Here is a 23,617-nt window from a genome sequence, read left to right as displayed (position 1 = left end):
CCGCCCTCCGTTGTTGTTGGAGGGCGACTGCCTCCAACTGCCCAGTAGCATCCTTCACGAGCCTCCTCCACAGAAGCCGATCTTGACACCGCTGGTACCAGTCATCGGCAAGTCCACTCAGCTCCACGTCCTCCTGTACCACATCACTCCATCTCTTCTCTAGCCCGTGCCGCGCCCGCTTAGCCCCCTCAATCCCGCCGAACAAAAGCTGTTTCGGCATGCGTTGGCTGGGCATGCGGGCTACATGACCCAGCCATCGCAGCCTTGCCCGCCGGAGGAGCTCACCGATGGGACCTTGCCCAGATCTTTCAAGGATTTGTGAGCTCCTCACACAATCCAGTCTGGTTAAACCCAGGATGGATCGTAGGCAGGGCAGCCTAAATGTTTCTAACCGGCGAAGATGTTCCATTAGGGGGTCCACGTTTCGCAAGCGTAGAGAAGGGAGGGAATGACCGTGGCCGAGAAGACCTGAAGCTTAGTGCGGAGCGACAGACCAGGTATCTTCCACACAGCGTTACGCAACCGATGAAAAGATATTGCCGCTTGACTGATTCGGAGTGAGACCTCTGCTGTTAAACTGGAGCCAGTCTTAAGCACACTGCCCAGGTATGGGATACTCTCCACTCTCTCCACAACTGCCCCATCACCGATTGGGAGTTGTGGGCGTGGAGTGTCCGATGGTACAAAATATCCAGGCAGGTGCTTAGTTTTGGTGGGGCTGATGGTAAGGCCCCATCTCTTAGTGGCATGCTCCAGTCTCAGCAGCAGCGTCTCCAACTCCTCCTCTGAATGAGCAGCTATTACCAAATCATCAGCATACATAACGTGGTTGAGCAATATGGAGCCATCCCTTGACCGCACCCAGGCATCGATCAGCCTCCCATTATATTTGTACCATATGGAGATTCCCCTGGTACAGCTATTTAAGGCTTCACGAATTATGTGGTCAAAATAGATGTTAAATAATGTGGGAGCCAGAGGACATCCCTGTCGCACCCCAAGGTGTACAGGGAATGGCTCTGACTCCCGGCCACGTAGTTTTACCCGGGCCCGCTCACCATCATGAAGGTCCTTAATGATCGTGAGCAGAGGGTCGGGGACTCCAAAAGCACGAAGAACAACCCAGAGCCCAGGCCTACTGATGGTATCATAGGCCTTGACCAGGTCAATAAAGCAGAGATGTAGGTCTTACTGGAATTCCCTACACCTCTTAAAGAGGGGGACCACCAGGGCATCCTTCCAATCCTGCAGAACCCGTCCAGTGGTCCAGATTGTTGTTATGATGTCATATAGGGCAGTCTGTGCACAAACTACACTCTCTCTCAGCATTTTGCTTGGGAGATCATCTCTGCCCACTGCCTTTCCTGGTCTCAGACTCCGGATCGCCTTCATTAATTCCTCAAAAGATGGCACCTCAGCCAGCCACTCACAGGGGGTGATTTCTTCCAATATTTGAGGCACTGCAGCCTCAGCAGGGTTATCCCCACTTTGTGCCACGATGTTTTCCTGGCTGAGGGATTTCCACTCCCCCAGGACCTCACAGAAATGCTCAGCAAATCTGCAAACCTGTTCCTGGGGGTCGGAGATTGGATCACCGTTTTTTCCTCCTCACACAATCCATCCTGGGCTTAACCAGGCTGGATTGTGTGAGGAGCTCACGAATCCTTGAAAGATCTGGGCACGGTCCCATCGGTGAGCTCCTCCGGCAGGCAAGGCTGCGTTGGCTGGGTCATGTAACCCGCATGCCCAGCCTCCGCATGCCGAAACAGCTTTTGTTCGCCCGGATTGAGGGGGCTAAACGGGCGCGGCACGGGCAAGAGAAGAGATGGAGTAAAGTGGTACAGGAGGACGTGGAGCTTAGTAGACTTGCCGATGACTGGTACCAGCAGTGTCAAGATCGGCCTCTGTGGAGGAGGCTCGTGAAGGACGCTACTGGGCAGTTGGAGGTAGTCGCCCTCCAACAACAACGGAGGGCGGAGGAGCGACGCTCACAACAACGAGCGGAGCGCCGGGTGGCTAAAGCACAGCAGGTTGGCACAGTAGGGGGCACAGGTGGTGCACCAGCCAGTCATCTCAGTCAGTCGACCCGTGGCACCTGGGTCTGCCCCGTGACCTCCTGCCAGCGGGCGTTCGACACTTCACGTGGCCTCAAAGTGCGCATAGCCTGGCACAAGCGTCGTGGTGACGTCACCGCCACTTAGTGGCGAATGGCGGTTGTTGTTGTGTGTGTGTGTATATATATATCTGCGTGTGTGTGTGTATATCTGCGTGTGTGTGTGTATATCTGCGTGTGTGTGTGTATATCTGCGTGTGTGTGTGTATATCTGCGTGTGTGTGTGTGTGTATATCTGCGTGTGTGTGTGTGTATATCTGCGTGTGTGTGTGTATATCTGCGTGTGTGTGTATATCTGCGTGTGTGTGTATATCTGCGTGTGTGTGTGTGTATATCTGCGTGTGTGTGTGTGTATATCTGCGTGTGTGTGTGTATATATCTGCGTGTGTGTGTGTGTGTATATCTGTGTGTGTGTGTATATATATCTGCGTGTGTGTGTATATATCTGCGTGTGTGTGTATATATCTGCGTGTGTGTGTATATATCTGCGTGTGTGTGTATATATCTGCGTGTGTGTGTATATCTGCGTGTGTGTGGGTATATCTGCGTGTGTGTGTGTATATCTGCGTGTGTGTGTGTATATCTGCGTGTGTGTGTGTGTGTATATATCTGCATGTGTGTGTGTGTGTATCTGCGTGTGTGTGTATATATCTGCGTGTGTGTGTATATATCTGCGTGTGTGTGTGTGTATATATATCTGCGTGTGTGTGTGTATATCTGCGTGTGTGTGTATATCTGCGTGTGTGTGTATATCTGCGTGTGTGTGTGTATATCTGCGTGTGTGTGTGTGTGTATATATCTGCGTGTGTGTGTGTGTATATCTGTGTGTGTGTGTGTATATATATATCTGCGTGTGTGTGTATATATCTGCGTGTGTGTGTGTGTGTATCTGCGTGTGTGTGTATATATCTGCGTGTGTGTGTATATATCTGCGTGTGTGTGTATATCTGCATGTGTGTGGGTATATCTGCGTGTGTGTGTGTGTATATATCTGCGTGTGTGTGTGTGTATATATATCTGCGTGTGTATATCTGCGTGTGTGTGTATATATCTGCGTGTGTGTGTGTGTATATATCTGCGTGTGTGTGTATATATCTGCGTGTGTGTGTATATATCTGCGTGTGTGTGTGTGTATCTGCGTGTGTGTGTATATCTGCGTGTGTTGTGTGTGTGTGTCTGCGTGTGTGTGTATATCTGCGTGTGTGTGTATATCTACGTGTGTGTGTGTGTATATCTGCGTGTGTGTGTGTGTATATCTGCGTGTGTGTGTGTATATCTGCGTGTGTGTGTGTGTGTATATCTGCGTGTGTGTGTGTATCTGCGTGTGTGTGTATATCTGCGTGTGTGTGTGTGTATATCTGCGTGTGTTGTGTGTGTGTATATCTGCGTGTGTTGTGTGTGTGTATCTGCGTGTGTGTGTGTATATCTGCATGTGTGTGGGTATATCTGCGTGTGTGTGTGTATATATCTGCGTGTGTGTGTGTGTATATATATCTGCGTGTGTATATCTGCGTGTGTGTGGGTATATCTGCGTGTGTGTGTGTGTATATATCTGCGTGTGTGTGTATATATCTGCGTGTGTGTGTGTGTGTATCTGCGTGTGTGTGTATATCTGCGTGTGTTGTGTGTGTGTGTCTGCGTGTGTGTGTATATCTGCGTGTGTGTGTATATCTACGTGTGTGTGTGTGTGTATATCTGCGTGTGTGTGTGTATATCTGCGTGTGTGTGTGTATATCTGCGTGTGTGTGTGTATATCTGCGTGTGTGTGTGTATATCTGCGTGTGTGTGTGTGTGTATATCTGCGTGTGTGTGTGTGTATCTGCGTGTGTGTGTATATCTGCGTGTGTGTGTATATCTGCGTGTGTGTGTGTGTATATCTGCGTGTGTGTGTATATCTGTGTGTGTGTGTGTATATCTGCGTGTGTTGTGTGTGTGTATCTGCGTGTGTGTGTATATCTGTGTGTGTGTGTATATCTGCGTGTGTGTGTGTGTGTATATCTGCGTGTGTGTGTATATCTGCGTGTGTGTGTATATCTGTGTGTGTGTATATCTGCGTGTGTGTGTATATCTGCGTGTGTGTGTGTGTATATCTGCGTGTGTGTGTATATCTGCGTGTGCGTGTATATCTGCGTGTGTGTGTATATCTGCGTGTGTGTGTATATCTGCGTGTGTGTGTGTGTGTGTATATCTGCGTGTGTGCGTGGCATTTGCGAGTGCTTCAGTTTGACGTGGACAAGGAGGCTGGCGACCGCCAGATCTACCACCGCTACTGCATGGAGCGCGCGGCCATGCACTGTGCCCACACCTTCACCACCGTGTCGCAGATCACCGGAGTGGAGGCACAGCACCTGCTCAAGAGGAAACCCGGTGGGTGGCTGGCTGGCTGGGTGCTGGGGTGGGTGGTGGGGTGGGTGGCGGGTGGGGTGGGTGGTGGGGTTGGTGGGTGGTGGTGCGGGTGGACCGGACCTCTGGGCCAGAGTAAGACGACTCGGGGAGACCCAGAGACATGGTCTCCCTGAGTCTCACTCTGACCCAGAGACACAGTCTCCCTGAGTCTCACTTTGACCCAGAGACACGGTCTCCCTGAGTCTCACTGTGACCCAGAGACACGGTCTCCCTGAGTCTCACTCTGACCCAGAGACACGGTCTCCCTGAGTCTCACTTTGACCCAGAGACACGGTCTCCCTGAGTCTCACTCTGAGCCAGAGACACGGTCTCCCTGAGTCTCACTTTGACCCAGAGACACGGTCTCCCTGAGTCTCACTCTGAACCAGAGACACGGTCTCCCTGAGTCTCACTCTGAGCCAGAGACACGGTCTCCCTGAGTCTCACTTTGACCCAGAGACATGGCCTCCCTGAGTCTCACTCTGACCCAGAGACACGGTCTCCCTGAGTCTCACTCTGAACCAGAGACACGGTCTCCCTGAGTCTCACTCTGACCCAGAGACACGGTCTCCCTGAGTCTCACTCTGACCCAGAGACACGGTCTAACTGAGTCTCACTCTGACCCATAGAGACGGTCTCCCTGAGTCTCACTCTGACCCAGAGACACGGTCTCCCTGAGTCTCACTCTGACCCAGAGACACGGTCTAACTGAGTCTCACTCTGACCCATAGAGACGGTCTCCCTGAGTCTCACTTTGACCCAGAGACACGGCCTCCCTGAGTCTCACTCTGAGCCAGAGACACGGCCTCCCTGAGTATCACTCTGACCCAGAGACACGGTCTCCCTGAGTCTCACTCTGACCCAGAGACACGGCCTCCCTGAGTCTCACTCTGACCCAGAGACACGGCCTCCCTGAGTATCACTCTGACCGAGAGACACGGTCTCCCTGAGTCTCACTTTGACCCAGAGACACGGTCTCCCTGAGTCTCACTCTGAGCCAGAGACACGGCCTCCCTGAGTATCACTCTGACCCAGAGACACGGTCTCCCTGAGTCTCACTGTGACCCAGGGACACGGTCTCCTTGAGTCTCACTCTGAGCCAGAGACACGGTCTCCCTGAGGCTCACTCTGACCCAGCGACACGGTCTCCCTGAGTCTCAATCTGACCCAGAGGCACGGTCTCCCTGAGTCTCAATCTGAGCCAGAGGCACGGTCTCCCTGAGTCTCACTCTGACCCAGAGACACGGTCTCCCTGAGTCTCACTCTGACCCAGAGACATGGTCTCCCTGAGTCTCACTCTGACCCAGAGACACGGTCTCCCTGAGTCTCAATCTGACCCAGAGACACGGTCTCCCTGAGTTTCACTCTGACCTAGAGACACGGTCTCCCTGAGTCTCAATCTGAGCCAGAGGCACGGTCTCCCTGAGTCTTAATCTGAGCCAGAGGCACGGTCTCCCTGAGTCTCAATCTGAGCCAGAGGCACGGTCTCCCTGAGTCTCACTCTGAGCCAGAGACACGGTCTCCCTGAGTCTCACTCTGACCCAGAGACACGGTCTCCCTGAGTCTCACTCTGACCCAGAGACACGGTCTCCCTGAGTCTCACTCTGACCCAGAGACACGGTCTCCCTGAGTCTCACTCTGAGCCAGAGACACCGTTTCCCTGAGTCTCACTCTGACCCAGGGACATGGTCTCCCTGAATCTCACTCTGACCCAGAGACACGGTCTCCCTGAGTCTCAATCTGACCCAGAGACACGGTTTCCCTGAGTCTCACTGTGACCCAGGGACACGGTCTCCTTGAGTCTCACTCTGAGCCAGAGACACGGTCTCCCTGAGGCTCACTCTGACCCAGCGACACGGTCTCCCTGAGTCTCAATCTGACCCAGAGGCACGGTCTCCCTGAGTCTCAATCTGAGCCAGAGGCACGGTCTCCCTGAGTCTCACTCTGACCCAGAGACACGGTCTCCCTGAGTCTCACTCTGACCCAGAGACATGGTCTCCCTGAGTCTCACTCTGACCCAGAGACACGGTCTCCCTGAGTCTCACTCTGAGCCAGAGACACCGTTTCCCTGAGTCTCACTCTGACCCAGGGACATGGTCTCCCTGAATCTCACTCTGACCCAGAGACACGGTCTCCCTGAGTCTCACTCTGACCCAGAGACACGGTCTCCCTGAGTCTCACTCTGACCCAGAGACACGGTCTAACTGAGTCTCACTCTGACCCATAGAGACGGTCTCCCTGAGTCTCACTCTGAGCCAGAGACACGGTCTCCCTGAGTCTCACTCTGACCCAGAGACACGGTCTCCCGGAGTCTCACTCTGAGCCAGAGACACGGTCTCCCTGAGTCTCACTGTGACCCAGAGACATGGCCTCCCTGAGTCTCACTCTGACCCAGAGACACGGTCTCCCTGAGTCTCACTCTGAACCAGAGACACGGTCTCCCTGAGTCTCACTCTGACCCAGAGACACGGTCTCCCTGAGTCTCACTCTGACCCAGAGACACGGTCTAACTGAGTCTCACTCTGACCCATAGAGACGGTCTCCCTGAGTCTCACTTTGACCCAGAGACACGGCCTCCCTGAGTCTCACTCTGAGCCAGAGACACGGCCTCCCTGAGTATCACTCTGACCCAGAGACACGGTCTCCCTGAGTCTCACTCTGACCCAGAGACACGGCCTCCCTGAGTCTCACTCTGACCCAGAGACACGGCCTCCCTGAGTATCACTCTGACCGAGAGACACGGTCTCCCTGAGTCTCACTTTGACCCAGAGACACGGTCTCCCTGAGTCTCACTCTGAGCCAGAGACACGGCCTCCCTGAGTATCACTCTGACCCAGAGACACGGTCTCCCTGAGTCTCACTCTGACCCAGAGACACGGTCTAACTGAGTCTCACTCTGACCCATAGAGACGGTCTCCCTGAGTCTCACTTTGACCCAGAGACACGGCCTCCCTGAGTCTCACTCTGAGCCAGAGACACGGCCTCCCTGAGTATCACTCTGACCCAGAGACACGGTCTCCCTGAGTCTCACTCTGACCCAGAGACACGGCCTCCCTGAGTCTCACTCTGACCCAGAGACACGGCCTCCCTGAGTATCACTCTGACCGAGAGACACGGTCTCCCTGAGTCTCACTTTGACCCAGAGACACGGTCTCCCTGAGTCTCACTCTGAGCCAGAGACACGGCCTCCCTGAGTATCACTCTGACCCAGAGACACGGTCTCCCTGAGTCTCACTCTGACCCAGAGACACGGTCTAACTGAGTCTCACTCTGACCCATAGAGACGGTCTCCCTGAGTCTCACTTTGACCCAGAGACACGGCCTCCCTGAGTCTCACTCTGAGCCAGAGACACGGCCTCCCTGAGTATCACTCTGACCCAGAGACACGGTCTCCCTGAGTCTCACTCTGACCCAGAGACACGGCCTCCCTGAGTCTCACTCTGACCCAGAGACACGGCCTCCCTGAGTATCACTCTGACCGAGAGACACGGTCTCCCTGAGTCTCACTTTGACCCAGAGACACGGTCTCCCTGAGTCTCACTCTGAGCCAGAGACACGGCCTCCCTGAGTATCACTCTGACCCAGAGACACGGTCTCCCTGAGTCTCACTCTGACTTAGAGACACGGTCTCCCTGAGTCTCACTCTGAGCCAGAGACACGGTCTCCCTGAGTCTCACTCTGACCCAGAGACACAGTCTCCCTGAGTCTCACTCTGACCCAGAGACACGGTCTCCCTGAGTCTCAATCTGAGCCAGAGACACGGTCTCCCTGAGTCTCAATCTGACCCAGAGACACGGTCTCCCTGAGTTTCACTCTGACCTAGAGACACGGTCTCCCTGAGTCTCAATCTGAGCCAGAGGCACGGTCTCCCTGAGTCTTAATCTGAGCCAGAGGCACGGTCTCCCTGAGTCTCAATCTGAGCCAGAGGCACGGTCTCCCTGAGTCTCACTCTGAGCCAGAGACACGGTCTCCCTGAGTCTCACTCTGACCCAGAGACACGGTCTCCCTGAGTCTCACTCTGACCCAGAGACACGGTCTCCCTGAGTCTCACTCTGACCCAGAGACACGGTCTCCCTGAGTCTCACTCTGAGCCAGAGACACCGTTTCCCTGAGTCTCACTCTGACCCAGGGACATGGTCTCCCTGAATCTCACTCTGACCCAGAGACACGGTCTCCCTGAGTCTCACTCTGACCCAGAGACACGGTCTCCCTGAGTCTCACTCTGACCCAGAGACACGGTCTAACTGAGTCTCACTCTGACCCATAGAGACGGTCTCCCTGAGTCTCACTCTGAGCCAGAGACACGGTCTCCCTGAGTCTCACTCTGACCCAGAGACACGGTCTCCCGGAGTCTCACTCTGAGCCAGAGACACGGTCTCCCTGAGTCTCACTGTGACCCAGAGACATGGCCTCCCTGAGTCTCACTCTGACCCAGAGACACGGTCTCCCTGAGTCTCACTCTGAACCAGAGACACGGTCTCCCTGAGTCTCACTCTGACCCAGAGACACGGTCTCCCTGAGTCTCACTCTGACCCAGAGACACGGTCTAACTGAGTCTCACTCTGACCCATAGAGACGGTCTCCCTGAGTCTCACTTTGACCCAGAGACACGGCCTCCCTGAGTCTCACTCTGAGCCAGAGACACGGCCTCCCTGAGTATCACTCTGACCCAGAGACACGGTCTCCCTGAGTCTCACTCTGACCCAGAGACACGGCCTCCCTGAGTCTCACTCTGACCCAGAGACACGGCCTCCCTGAGTATCACTCTGACCGAGAGACACGGTCTCCCTGAGTCTCACTTTGACCCAGAGACACGGTCTCCCTGAGTCTCACTCTGAGCCAGAGACACGGCCTCCCTGAGTATCACTCTGACCCAGAGACACGGTCTCCCTGAGTCTCACTCTGACCCAGAGACACGGTCTAACTGAGTCTCACTCTGACCCATAGAGACGGTCTCCCTGAGTCTCACTTTGACCCAGAGACACGGCCTCCCTGAGTCTCACTCTGAGCCAGAGACACGGCCTCCCTGAGTATCACTCTGACCCAGAGACACGGTCTCCCTGAGTCTCACTCTGACCCAGAGACACGGCCTCCCTGAGTCTCACTCTGACCCAGAGACACGGCCTCCCTGAGTATCACTCTGACCGAGAGACACGGTCTCCCTGAGTCTCACTTTGACCCAGAGACACGGTCTCCCTGAGTCTCACTCTGAGCCAGAGACACGGCCTCCCTGAGTATCACTCTGACCCAGAGACACGGTCTCCCTGAGTCTCACTCTGACCCAGAGACACGGTCTAACTGAGTCTCACTCTGACCCATAGAGACGGTCTCCCTGAGTCTCACTTTGACCCAGAGACACGGCCTCCCTGAGTCTCACTCTGAGCCAGAGACACGGCCTCCCTGAGTATCACTCTGACCCAGAGACACGGTCTCCCTGAGTCTCACTCTGACCCAGAGACACGGCCTCCCTGAGTCTCACTCTGACCCAGAGACACGGCCTCCCTGAGTATCACTCTGACCGAGAGACACGGTCTCCCTGAGTCTCACTTTGACCCAGAGACACGGTCTCCCTGAGTCTCACTCTGAGCCAGAGACACGGCCTCCCTGAGTATCACTCTGACCCAGAGACACGGTCTCCCTGAGTCTCACTCTGACTTAGAGACACGGTCTCCCTGAGTCTCACTCTGAGCCAGAGACACGGTCTCCCTGAGTCTCACTCTGACCCAGAGACACAGTCTCCCTGAGTCTCACTCTGACCCAGAGACACGGTCTCCCTGAGTCTCAATCTGAGCCAGAGACACGGTCTCCCTGAGTCTCAATCTGACCCAGAGACACGGTCTCCCTGAGTTTCACTCTGACCTAGAGACACGGTCTCCCTGAGTCTCAATCTGAGCCAGAGGCACGGTCTCCCTGAGTCTTAATCTGAGCCAGAGGCACGGTCTCCCTGAGTCTCAATCTGAGCCAGAGGCACGGTCTCCCTGAGTCTCACTCTGAGCCAGAGACACGGTCTCCCTGAGTCTCACTCTGACCCAGAGACACGGTCTCCCTGAGTCTCACTCTGACCCAGAGACACGGTCTCCCTGAGTCTCACTCTGACCCAGAGACACGGTCTCCCTGAGTCTCACTCTGAGCCAGAGACACCGTTTCCCTGAGTCTCACTCTGACCCAGGGACATGGTCTCCCTGAATCTCACTCTGACCCAGAGACACGGTCTCCCTGAGTCTCAATCTGACCCAGAGACACGGTTTCCCTGAGTCTCACTGTGACCCAGGGACACGGTCTCCTTGAGTCTCACTCTGAGCCAGAGACACGGTCTCCCTGAGTCTCACTCTGACCCAGCGACACGGTCTCCCTGAGTCTCAATCTGACCCAGAGGCACGGTCTCCCTGAGTCTCAATCTGAGCCAGAGGCACGGTCTCCCTGAGTCTCACTCTGAGCCAGAGACACGGTCTCCCTGAGTCTCACTCTGACCCAGAGACACGGTCTCCCTGAGTCTCACTCTGACCCAGAGACACGGTCTCCCTGAGTCTCACTCTGACCCAGAGACACGGTCTCCCTGAGTCTCACTCTGAGCCAGAGACACCGTTTCCCTGAGTCTCACTCTGACCCAGGGACATGGTCTCCCTGAATCTCACTCTGACCCAGAGACACGGTCTCCCTGAGTCTCACTCTGAGCCAGAGACACGGTCTCCCTGAGTCTCACTCTGACCCAGAGACACGGTCTCCCGGAGTCTCACTCTGAGCCAGAGACACGGTCTCCCTGAGTCTCACTGTGACCCAGAGACACGGCCTCCCTGAGTCTCACTCTGACCCAGAGACACGGTCTCCCTGAGTCTCACTCTGAACCAGAGACACGGTCTCCCTGAGTCTCACTCTGACCCAGAGACACGGTCTCCCTGAGTCTCACTCTGACCCAGAGACACGGTCTAACTAAGTCTCACTCTGACCCATAGAGACGGTCTCCCTGCGTCTCACTTTGACCCAGAGACACGGCCTCCCTGAGTCTCACTCTGAGCCAGAGACACGGCCTCCCTGAGTATCACTCTGACCCAGAGACACGGTCTCCCTGAGTTTCACTCTGACCTAGAGACACGGTCTCCCTGAGTCTCAATCTGAGCCAGAGGCACGGTCTCCCTGAGTCTTAATCTGAGCCAGAGGCACGGTCTCCCTGAGTCTCAATCTGAGCCAGAGGCACGGTCTCCCTGAGTCTCACTCTGAGCCAGAGACACGGTCTCCCTGAGTCTCAATCTGACCCAGAGACACGGTCTCCCTGAGTCTCACTCTGACCCAGAGACACGGTCTCCCTGAGTCTCACTCTGACCCAGAGACACGGTCTCCCTGAGTCTCACTCTGAGCCAGAGACACCGTTTCCCTGAGTCTCACTCTGACCCAGGGACATGGTCTCCCTGAATCTCACTCTGACCCAGAGACACGGTCTCCCTGAGTCTCAATCTGACCCAGAGACACGGTTTCCCTGAGTCTCACTGTGACCCAGGGACACGGTCTCCTTGAGTCTCACTCTGAGCCAGAGACACGGTCTCCCTGAGTCTCACTCTGACCCAGCGACACGGTCTCCCTGAGTCTCAATCTGACCCAGAGGCACGGTCTCCCTGAGTCTCAATCTGAGCCAGAGGCACGGTCTCCCTGAGTCTCACTCTGAGCCAGAGACACGGTCTCCCTGAGTCTCACTCTGACCCAGAGACACGGTCTCCCTGAGTCTCACTCTGACCCAGAGACACGGTCTCCCTGAGTCTCACTCTGACCCAGAGACACGGTCTCCCTGAGTCTCACTCTGAGCCAGAGACACCGTTTCCCTGAGTCTCACTCTGACCCAGGGACATGGTCTCCCTGAATCCCACTCTGACCCAGAGACACGGTCTCCCTGAGTCTCACTCTGACCCAGAGACACGGTCTCCCTGAGTCTCACTCTGACCCAGAGACACGGTCTAACTGAGTCTCACTCTGACCCATAGAGACGGTCTCCCTGAGTCTCACTTTGACCCAGAGACACGGCCTCCCTGAGTCTCACTCTGAGCCAGAGACACGGCCTCCCTGAGTATCACTCTGACCCAGAGACACGGTCTCCCTGAGTCTCACTCTGACCCAGAGACACGGCCTCCCTGAGTCTCACTCTGACCCAGAGACACGGCCTCCCTGAGTATCACTCTGACCGAGAGACACGGTCTCCCTGAGTCTCACTTTGACCCAGAGACACGGTCTCCCTGAGTCTCACTCTGAGCCAGAGACACGGCCTCCCTGAGTATCACTCTGACCCAGAGACACGGTCTCCCTGAGTCTCACTCTGACTTAGAGACACGGTCTCCCTGAGTCTCACTCTGAGCCAGAGACACGGTCTCCCTGAGTCTCACTCTGACCCAGAGACACAGTCTCCCTGAGTCTCACTCTGACCCAGAGACACGGTCTCCCTGAGTCTCAATCTGAGCCAGAGACACGGTCTCCCTGAGTCTCAATCTGACCCAGAGACACGGTCTCCCTGAGTTTCACTCTGACCTAGAGACACGGTCTCCCTGAGTCTCAATCTGAGCCAGAGGCACGGTCTCCCTGAGTCTTAATCTGAGCCAGAGGCACGGTCTCCCTGAGTCTCAATCTGAGCCAGAGGCACGGTCTCCCTGAGTCTCACTCTGAGCCAGAGACACGGTCTCCCTGAGTCTCACTCTGACCCAGAGACACGGTCTCCCTGAGTCTCACTCTGACCCAGAGACACGGTCTCCCTGAGTCTCACTCTGACCCAGAGACACGGTCTCCCTGAGTCTCACTCTGAGCCAGAGACACCGTTTCCCTGAGTCTCACTCTGACCCAGGGACATGGTCTCCCTGAATCTCACTCTGACCCAGAGACACGGTCTCCCTGAGTCTCAATCTGACCCAGAGACACGGTTTCCCTGAGTCTCACTGTGACCCAGGGACACGGTCTCCTTGAGTCTCACTCTGAGCCAGAGACACGGTCTCCCTGAGTCTCACTCTGACCCAGCGACACGGTCTCCCTGAGTCTCAATCTGACCCAGAGGCACGGTCTCCCTGAGTCTCAATCTGAGCCAGAGGCACGGTCTCCCTGAGTCTCACTCTGAGCCAGAGACACGGTCTCCCTGAGTCTCACTCTGACCCAGAGACACGGTCTCCCTGAGTCTCACTCTGACCCAGAGACACGGTCTCCCTGAGTCTCACTCTGACCCAGAGACACGGTCTCCCTGAGTCTCACTCTGAGCCAGAGACACCGTTTCCCTGAGTCTCACTCTGACCCAGGGACATGGTCTCCCTGAATCTCACTCTGACCCAGAGACACGGTCTCCCTGAGTCTCACTCTGAGCCAGAGACACGGTCTCCCTGAGTCTCACTCTGACCCAGAGACACGGTCTCCCGGAGTCTCACTCTGAGCCAGAGACACGGTCTCCCTGAGTCTCACTGTGACCCAGAGACACGGCCTCCCTGAGTCTCACTCTGACCCAGAGACACGGTCTCCCTGAGTCTCACTCTGAACCAGAGACACGGTCTCCCTGAGTCTCACTCTGACCCAGAGACACGGTCTCCCTGAGTCTCACTCTGACCCAGAGACACGGTCTAACTAAGTCTCACTCTGACCCATAGAGACGGTCTCCCTGAGTCTCACTTTGACCCAGAGACACGGCCTCCCTGAGTCTCACTCTGAGCCAGAGACACGGCCTCCCTGAGTATCACTCTGACCCAGAGACACGGTCTCCCTGAGTTTCACTCTGACCTAGAGACATGGTCTCCCTGAGTCTCAATCTGAGCCAGAGGCACGGTCTCCCTGAGTCTTAATCTGAGCCAGAGGCACGGTCTCCCTGAGTCTCAATCTGAGCCAGAGGCACGGTCTCCCTGAGTCTCACTCTGAGCCAGAGACACGGTCTCCCTGAGTCTCAATCTGACCCAGAGACACGGTCTCCCTGAGTCTCACTCTGACCCAGAGACACGGTCTCCCTGAGTCTCACTCTGACCCAGAGACACGGTCTCCCTGAGTCTCACTCTGAGCCAGAGACACCGTTTCCCTGAGTCTCACTCTGACCCAGGGACATGGTCTCCCTGAATCTCACTCTGACCCAGAGACACGGTCTCCCTGAGTCTCAATCTGACCCAGAGACACGGTTTCCCTGAGTCTCACTGTGACCCAGGGACACGGTCTCCTTGAGTCTCACTCTGAGCCAGAGACACGGTCTCCCTGAGTCTCACTCTGACCCAGCGACACGGTCTCCCTGAGTCTCAATCTGACCCAGAGGCACGGTCTCCCTGAGTCTCAATCTGAGCCAGAGGCACGGTCTCCCTGAGTCTCACTCTGAGCCAGAGACACGGTCTCCCTGAGTCTCACTCTGACCCAGAGACACGGTCTCCCTGAGTCTCACTCTGACCCAGAGACACGGTCTCCCTGAGTCTCACTCTGACCCAGAGACACGGTCTCCCTGAGTCTCACTCTGAGCCAGAGACACCGTTTCCCTGAGTCTCACTCTGACCCAGGGACATGGTCTCCCTGAATCCCACTCTGACCCAGAGACACGGTCTCCCTGAGTCTCACTCTGACCCAGAGACACGGTCTCCCTGAGTCTCACTCTGACCCAGAGACACGGTCTAACTGAGTCTCACTCTGACCCATAGAGACGGTCTCCCTGAGTCTCACTCTGAGCCAGAGACACGGTCTCCCTGAGTCTCACTCTGACCCAGAGACACGGTCTCCCGGAGTCTCACTCTGAGCCAGAGACACGGTCTCCCTGAGTCTCACTGTGACCCAGAGACACGGCCTCCCTGAGTCTCACTCTGACCCAGAGACACGGTCTCCCTGAGTCTCACTCTGAACCAGAGACACGGTCTCCCTGAGTCTCACTCTGACCCAGAGACACGGTCTCCCTGAGTCTCACTCTGACCCAGAGACACGGTCTAACTAAGTCTCACTCTGACCCATAGAGACGGTCTCCCTGAGTCTCACTTTGACCCAGAGACACGGCCTCCCTGAGTCTCACTCTGAGCCAGAGACACGGCCTCCCTGAGTATCACTCTGACCCAGAGACACGGTCTCCCTGAGTCTCACTCTGACCCAGAGACACGGCCTCCCTGAGTCTCACTCTGACCCAGAGACACGGCCTCCCTGAGTATCACTCTGACCGAGAGACACGGTCTCCCTGAGTCTCACTTTGACCCAGAGACACGGTCTCCCTGAGTCTCACTCTGAGCCAGAGACACGGCCTCCCTGAGTATCACTCTGACCCAGAGACACGGTCTCCCTGAGTCTCACTCTGACTTAGAGACACGGTCTCCCTGAGTCTCACTCTGAGCCAGAGACACGGTCTCCCTGAGTCTCACTCTGACCCAGAGACACGGTCTCCCTGAGTCTCACTCTGACCCAGAGACACGGTCTCCCTGAGTCTCAATCTGAGCCAGAGACACGGTCTCCCTGAGTCTCAATCTGACCCAGAGACACGGTCTCCCTGAGTTTCACTCTGACCTAGAGACACGGTCTCCCTGAGTCTCAATCTGAGCCAGAGGCACGGTCTCCCTGAGTCTTAATCTGAGCCAGAGGCACGGTCTCCCTGAGTCTCAATCTGAGCCAGAGGCACGGTCTCCCTGAGTCTCACTCTGAGCCAGAGACACGGTCTCCCTGAGTCTCACTCTGACCCAGAGACACGGTCTCCCTGAGTCTCACTCTGACCCAGAGACACGGTCTCCCTGAGTCTCACTCTGACCCAGAGACACGGTCTCCCTGAGTCTCACTCTGAGCCAGAGACACCGTTTCCCTGAGTCTCACTCTGACCCAGGGACATGGTCTCCCTGAATCTCACTCTGACCCAGAGACACGGTTTCCCTGAGTCTCACTGTGACCCAGGGACACGGTCTCCTTGAGTCTCACTCTGAGCCAGAGACACGGTCTCCCTGAGTCTCACTCTGACCCAGCGACACGGTCTCCCTGAGTCTCAATCTGACCCAGAGACACGGTCTCCCTGAGTCACACTCTGACCCAGAGACACGGTCTCCCTGAGTCTCACTCTGACCCAGAGACACGGTCTCCCTGAGTCTCACTCTGAGCCAGAGACACGGTCTCCCTGAGTCTCACTCTGAGCCAGAGACACGGTCTCCCTGAGTCTCACTTTGACCCAGAGACACGGTCTCCCTGAGTCTCACTCTGACCCAGAGATACGGTTTCCCTGAGTCTCACTCTGAGCCAGAGACACGGTCTCCCTGAGTCTCACTCTGAGCCAGAGACACGGTCTCCCTGAGTCTCACTTTGACCCAGAGACACGGTCTCCCTGAGTCTCACTCTGAGCCAGAGACACGGTCTCCCTGAGTCTCACTTTGACCCAGAGACACGGTCTCCCTGAGTCTCACTCTGAGTCTCACTCTGACCCTGAGTCTCACTCTGAGTCTCACTCTGAGTCTCACTCTGACCCTGAGTCTCACTCTGAGTCTCACTCTGAGTCTCACTGAGTCTCACTGAGTCTCACTCTGAGTCTCACTCTGAGTCTCACTCTGAGTCTCACTCTGACCCTGAGTCTCACTCTGAGTCTCACTCTGAGTCTCACTCTGAGTCTCACTCTGACTCTGAGTCTCACTCTGACCCTGAGTCTCACTCTGAGTCTCACTCTGAGTCTCACTCTGAGTCTCACCCTGACTCTGAGTCTGAGCCAGGAGCACGCTGTGTATATCCCCACAAGTTCAACTTCTGTTGCACCACTGTAAGTAGCCGGCGGCATTCATCGGCGCGGGGGAAGAACAAAAACGAGAAACGCTCAAATCACTCCGACAGAAATGAGACCTCCATGCAGGTGATGATTTCGCCGTCGATTCAATGTAATTGGCCGTGACCGTGAGAGTCACCGCCCCCTCTCTTACCCCCCCCCCCCCACTCCACCCCAGACATCATCACCCCCAACGGCCTCAACCTCAAGCGGTTCTCGGCCATGCACGAATTCCAGAATCTGCACGCACAGAGCAAGGCTCGCATCAACGAGTTCATCCGCGGGCACTTCTACGGGTGAGCCTCACTCACCAAGCTGAGTCACTCACGTGCTGAGTCACTCGCCTGCTGAGTCACTCGCCTGCTCAGTCACTCGCCTGCTCAGTCACTCACCAGCTCAGTCACTCACGTGCTCAGTCACTCGCCTGCTCAGTCACTCGCCTGCTCAGTCACTCGCCTGCTCAGTCACTCGCCTGCTCAGTCACTCGCCTGCTCAGTCACTCACCAGCTGAGTCACTCACCTGTTGAGTCACTCACCTGCTGAGTCACTCACGTGCTGAGTCACTCGCCTGCTCAGTCACTCGCCTGCTGAGTCACTCACCTGCTGAGTCACTCTCCTGCTCAGTCACTCGCCTGCTCAGTCACTAACCTGCTCAGTCACTCGCCTGCTCAGTCACTCGCCTGCTCAGTCACTCACCTGCTCAGTCACTCACCAGCTGAGTCACTCACCTGCTCAGTCACTCGCCTGCTCAGTCACTCACCAGCTCAGTCACTCGCCTGCTCAGTCACTCACCAGCTCAGTCACTCGCCAGCTCAGTCACTCACCAGCTCAGTCACTCACCAGCTCAGTCACTCGCCAGCTCAGTCACTCACCAGCTCAGTCACTCACCAGCTGAGTCACTCACCTGCTCAGTCACTCGCCAGCTCAGTCACTCACCAGCTCAGTCACTCACCAGCTCAGTCACTCACCTGCTCAGTCACTCACCTGCTCAGTCACTCACCTGCTGAGTCACTCACCAGCTCAGTCACTCACCTGCTCAGTTACTCACCTGCTGAGTCACTCACCTGCTCAGTCACTCGCCTGCTCAGTCACTCACCTGCTGAGTCACTCACCTGCTCAGTCACTCGCCTGCTCAGTCACTCGCCTGCTCAGTCACTCACCTGCTGAGTCACTCACCTGCTGAGTCACTCACCTGCTGAGTCACTCGCCTGCCCAGTCACTCACCTGCTCAGTCACTCGCCTGCTCAGTCACTCGCCGGCTGAGTCACTCGCCTGCTCAGTCACTCACCTGCTGAGCCACTCACCTGCTCAGTCACTCGCCTGCTGAGTCACTCGCCAGCTCAGTCACTCGCCAGCTCAGTCACTCACCTGCTGAGCCACTCACCAGCTCAGTCACTCACCTGCTGAGTCACTCGCCAGCTCAGTCACTCACCTGTTCAGTCACTCGCCTGCTGAGTCACTCACCTGCTGAGTCACTCGCCTGCTCAGTCACTCACCAGCTCAGTCATTCACCTGCTGAGTCACTCGCCTGCTCAGTCACTCACCTGCTCAGTCACTCGCCAGCTCAGTCACTCACCTGCTGAGTCACTCACCTGCTCAGTCACTCGCCAGCTCAGTCACTCACCTGCTGAGCCACTCACCAGCTCAGTCACTCACCTGCTGAGTCACTCGCCAGCTCAGTCACTCACCTGCTCAGTCACTCGCCTGCTGAGTCACTCACCTGCTCAGTCACTCGCCTGCTCAGTCACTCACCTGCTCAGTCACTCACCAGCTCAGTCATTCACCTGCTGAGTCACTCACCAGCTCAGTCACTCACCTGCTCAGTCACTCACCAGCTCAGTCATTCACCTGCTCAGTCACTCATCTGCTCAGTCACTCGCCTGCTCAGTCACTCACCTGCTGAGTCACTCGCCTGCTCAGTCACTCACCAGCTCAGTCACTCGCCTGCTCAGTCACTCGCCTGCTCAGTCACTCACCAGCTGAGTCACTCGCCAGCTCAGTCACTCACCTGCTCAGTCACTCACCAGCTCAGTCACTCGCCTGCTCAGTCACTCACCTGCTGAGTCACTCACCTGCTCAGTCACTCGCCTGCTCAGTCACTCGCCTGCTCAGTCACTCACCTGCTCAGTCACTCGCCTGCTCAGTCACTCACCTGCTCAGTCACTCGCCTGCTGAGTCACTCACCAGCTCAGTCACTCACCTGCTCAGTCACTCACCAGCTCAGTCACTTACCTGCTCAGTCACTCGCCTGCTCAGTCACTCACCTGCTCAGTCACTCGCCTGCTGATTCACTCACCAGCTCAGTCACTCGCCTGCTCAGTCACTCACCAGCTCAGTCACTTACCTGCTCAGTCACTCGCCTGCTCAGTCACTCACCTGCTCAGTCACTCGCCTGCTCAGTCACTCACCAGCTCAGTCATTCACCTGCTGAGTCACTCGCCTGCTCAGTCACTCACCTGCTCAGTCACTCACCTGCTCAGTCACTCGCCAGCTCAGTCACTCACCTGCTGAGTCACTCACCTGCTCAGTCACTCGCCAGCTCAGTCACTCACCTGCTGAGCCACTCACCAGCTCAGTCACTCACCTGCTGAGTCACTTGCCAGCTCAGTCACTCACCTGCTCAGTCACTCGCCTGCTGAGTCACTCACCTGCTCAGTCACTCGCCTGCTCAGTCACTCACCTGCTCAGTCACTCACCAGCTCAGTCATTCACCTGCTGAGTCACTCACCAGCTCAGTCACTCACCTGCTCAGTCACTCACCAGCTCAGTCATTCACCTGCTCAGTCACTCATCTGCTCAGTCACTCGCCTGCTCAGTCACTCACCTGCTGAGTCACTCGCCTGCTCAGTCACTCACCAGCTCAGTCACTCGCCTGCTCAGTCACTCGCCTGCTCAGTCACTCACCAGCTGAGTCACTCGCCAGCTCAGTCACTCACCTGCTCAGTCACTCACCAGCTCAGTCACTCGCCTGCTCAGTCACTCACCTGCTGAGTCACTCACCTGCTCAGTCACTCGCCTGCTCAGTCACTCGCCTGCTCAGTCACTCACCTGCTCAGTCACTCGCCTGCTCAGTCACTCACCTGCTCAGTCACTCGCCTGCTGAGTCACTCACCAGCTCAGTCACTCACCTGCTCAGTCACTCACCAGCTCAGTCACTTACCTGCTCAGTCACTCGCCTGCTCAGTCACTCACCTGCTCAGTCACTCGCCTGCTGAGTCACTCACCAGCTCAGTCACTCGCCTGCTCAGTCACTCACCAGCTCAGTCACTTACCTGCTCAGTCACTCGCCTGCTCAGTCACTCACCTGCTCAGTCACTCGCCTGCTCAGTCACTCACCAGCTCAGTCACTCGCCTGCTCAGTCACTCACCTGCTCAGTCACTTACCTGCTCAGTCACTCACCAGCTCAGTCACTCACCTGCTGAGTCACTCGCCTGCTGAGTCACTCACCTGCTGAGCCACTCACCTGCTCAGTCACTCACCTGCTGAGCCACTCACCTGCTCAGTCACTCACCAGCTCAGTCACTCACCTGCTGAGTCACTCACCTGCTGAGTCACTAACCTGCTCAGTCACTCACCAGCTCAGTCACTCACCTGCTCAGTCACTCACCTGCTGAGCCACTCACCTGCTCAGTCACTCACCTGCTCAGTCACTCACCTGCTGAGTCACTCACCTGCTGAGTCACTAACCTGCTGAGCCACTCACCTGCTCAGTCACTCACCTGCTGAGCCACTCACCTGCTCAGTCACTCACCAGCTCAGTCACTCACCTGCTGAGTCACTCACCTGCTCAGTCACTCACCTGCTGAGCCACTCACCTGCTCAGTCACTCGCCTGCTCAGTCACTCACCAGCTCAGTCACTCACCAGCTCAGTCACTCGCCTGCTCAGTCACTCACCTGCTGAGTCACTCGCCTGCTCAGTCACTCACCTGCTCAGTCACTCACGTGCTCAGTCACTCGCCTGCTCAGTCACTCACCAGCTCAGTCACTCACCTGCTGAGTCACTCACCTGCTGAGTCACTCACCTGCTCAGTCACTCACCTGCTCCGTCATTCGCCTGCTCAGTCACTCACCTGCTCAGTCACTCACCTGCTCAGTCACTCACCAGCTCAGTCACTCACCAGCTCAGTCACTCACCTGCTCAGTCACTCACCTGCTCAGTCACTCACCTGCTCAGTCACTCGCCTGCTCAGTCACTCGCCTGCTGAGTCACTCGCCTGCTCAGTCACTCACCTGCTTAGTCACTCACCTGCTCGCTCCCCTACCCCGACGGTGGTGTTGTAGCTGCGTGGTTGTAGTTGTGTGGTTATGATTGTGTAGCTGTGTGGTTATGAAGCTGTGTGGTTGTGTAGTGGTTGTGGTGGTGGTGTTGCTGTGTGGTTGTGTCGTGGTGCTGTGTGGTGGTGTTGTAGCTGTGTGGTTGTGGAGCTGTAGCTGTGTGGTGGTGTTGTAGCTGTGTGGTTGTGGTGCTGTAGCTGTGTGGTGGTGTTGTAGCTGTGTGGTTGTGGTGGTGTGTGGTTGTGTGGTTGTGGTAGTGTTGTAGCTGTGTGGTGGTGTGTGGTTATGTGGTTGTGTGGTTGTGGTGGTGCTGTAGCTGTGTGGTGGTGTTGTAGATGTGTGGTTGTGGTGGTGTGTGGTTGTGTGGTTGTGGTAGTGTTGTAGCTGTGTGGTGGTGTTGTAGCTGTGTGGTTGTGGTGGTGCTGTAGCTGTGTGGTGGTGTTGTAGCTGTGTGGTTGTGGTGGTGCTGTAGCTGTGTGGTGTTGTGTGGTGGTGCTGTAGCTTTGTGGTGTTGTGTGGTGGTGCTGTAGCTGTGTGGTGGTGCTGTGTGGTTGTGCTGTAGCTGTGTGGTGGTGTTGTAGTTGTGTGGTGGTGCTGTAGCTGTGTGGTGGTGCTGTAGCTGTGTGGTGCTGTGTGGTGGTGCTGTGTGGTGGTGCTGTAGCTGTGTGGTGGTGCTGTGTGGTGGTGGTGTTGTAGCTGTGTGGTGGTGCTGTAGCTGTGTGGTGGTGCTGTAGCTGTGTGGTGGTGCTGTGTGGTTGTGGTGGTGCTGTGTGGTGGTGCTGTAGCTGTGTGGTGGTGCTGTAGCTGTGTGGTGCTGTGTGTGGTGTTGTAGCTGTGTGGTGGTGTGTGGTTGTAGTGGTGCTGTAGCTGTGTGGTAGTGTTGTAGCTGTGTGGTGGTGCTGTAGCTGTGTGGTGGTGTGTGGTGGTGTTGTAGCTGTGTGGTTGTGTGGTTGTGGTGGTGCTGTAGCTGTGTGGTTGTGGTGTTGTGTGGTTGTGGCTGTGCAGACACATGGACTTTAATCTAGAGAAGACTCTGTACTTCTTCATCGCGGGTCGCTACGAATTCTCTAACAAGGGAGCCGACCTCTTCATCGAATCTCTCGCTCGGCTTAACTACCTCCTCAAGGTCACCACCACCACCAACACTACCAACACCACTACCTCCTCAAGGTCACCACTACCACCACCACTACCACCACCACCACCACTACCTCCTCAAGGTCACCGCCACCACCACTACCACCACCACTACCACCACTTCCACCACCACTACCACCACCACTACCACCACTACCACCACCACTACCTCCTCAAGGTCACCACCACCACCCCCACTACCACCACCACTACCTCCTCAAGGTCACCACCACCACTACCACCACCACTACCTCCTCAAGGTCACCACTACCACCACCACTACCACCACCACTACCTCCTCAAGGTCACCACTACCACCACCACTACCACCACCACTACCACCACCACTACCTCCTCAAGGTCACCACTACCACCACCACTACCACTACCACCACCACTACCACCACCACTACCTCCTCAAGGTCACCACCACCACTCCCACCACCACTACCTCCTCAAGGTCACCACCACCACCCCCACTACCACCACCACTACCTCCTCAAGGTCACCACCACCACTACCACCACCACTACCACCACCACTACCTCCTCAAGGTCACCACTACCACCACCACTACCACCACCACTACCTCCTCAAGGTCACCACCACCACCACTACTACCACCACCACTACCTCCTCAAGGTCACCACTACCACCACCACTACCACCACCACTACCACCTCAAGGTCACCACCACCACCACTACCACTACCTCCTCAGGGTCACCACCACCACCACCACCCCCACTACCACCACCACTACCTCCTCAAGGTCACCACCACTACCACCACCACTACCTCCTCAAGGTCACCACCACCACCACTACCACTACTACCACCACCACTACTACCACCACCACTACTACTACCACTACTACCACCACTACCACCACCACTACCACCACCACTACCACCACCACTACCACTACCACCACCACTACCACCACCACTACAACTACTCCTACTACCACTACTACCACCACTACCACCACCTTGCTCGGGATACACT

General features: G+C 56.2%; 1 protein-coding gene across 1 annotated transcript in view; it reads left to right on the top strand.

The window, feature by feature from the left end:
• LOC116958700 (glycogen [starch] synthase, muscle) overlaps positions 1–23,617 on the top strand; it is a 74,638-nt gene that overhangs the window by 10,481 nt on the left and 40,540 nt on the right. The window contains exons 5-7 of the mRNA XM_076057289.1: positions 4,336–4,480; positions 17,374–17,491; positions 22,478–22,598. Coding sequence (XP_075913404.1) covers positions 4,336–4,480; positions 17,374–17,491; positions 22,478–22,598 — 384 coding nt within the window. The remainder of the gene's footprint in view (positions 1–4,335; positions 4,481–17,373; positions 17,492–22,477; positions 22,599–23,617) is intronic.

Source organism: Petromyzon marinus, chromosome 80 (assembly GCF_048934315.1).
Source record: "Petromyzon marinus isolate PM22_M1 ecotype Great Lakes invasive population chromosome 80, UKy_Petmar_22M1.pri1.0, whole genome shotgun sequence".
NCBI classification, from domain to species: Eukaryota; Metazoa; Chordata; class Hyperoartia; order Petromyzontiformes; family Petromyzontidae; genus Petromyzon; species Petromyzon marinus.
The sequence above is the reverse complement of the archived record's forward strand: the minus strand, read 5'-3'. Positions and strand labels throughout refer to the sequence as shown.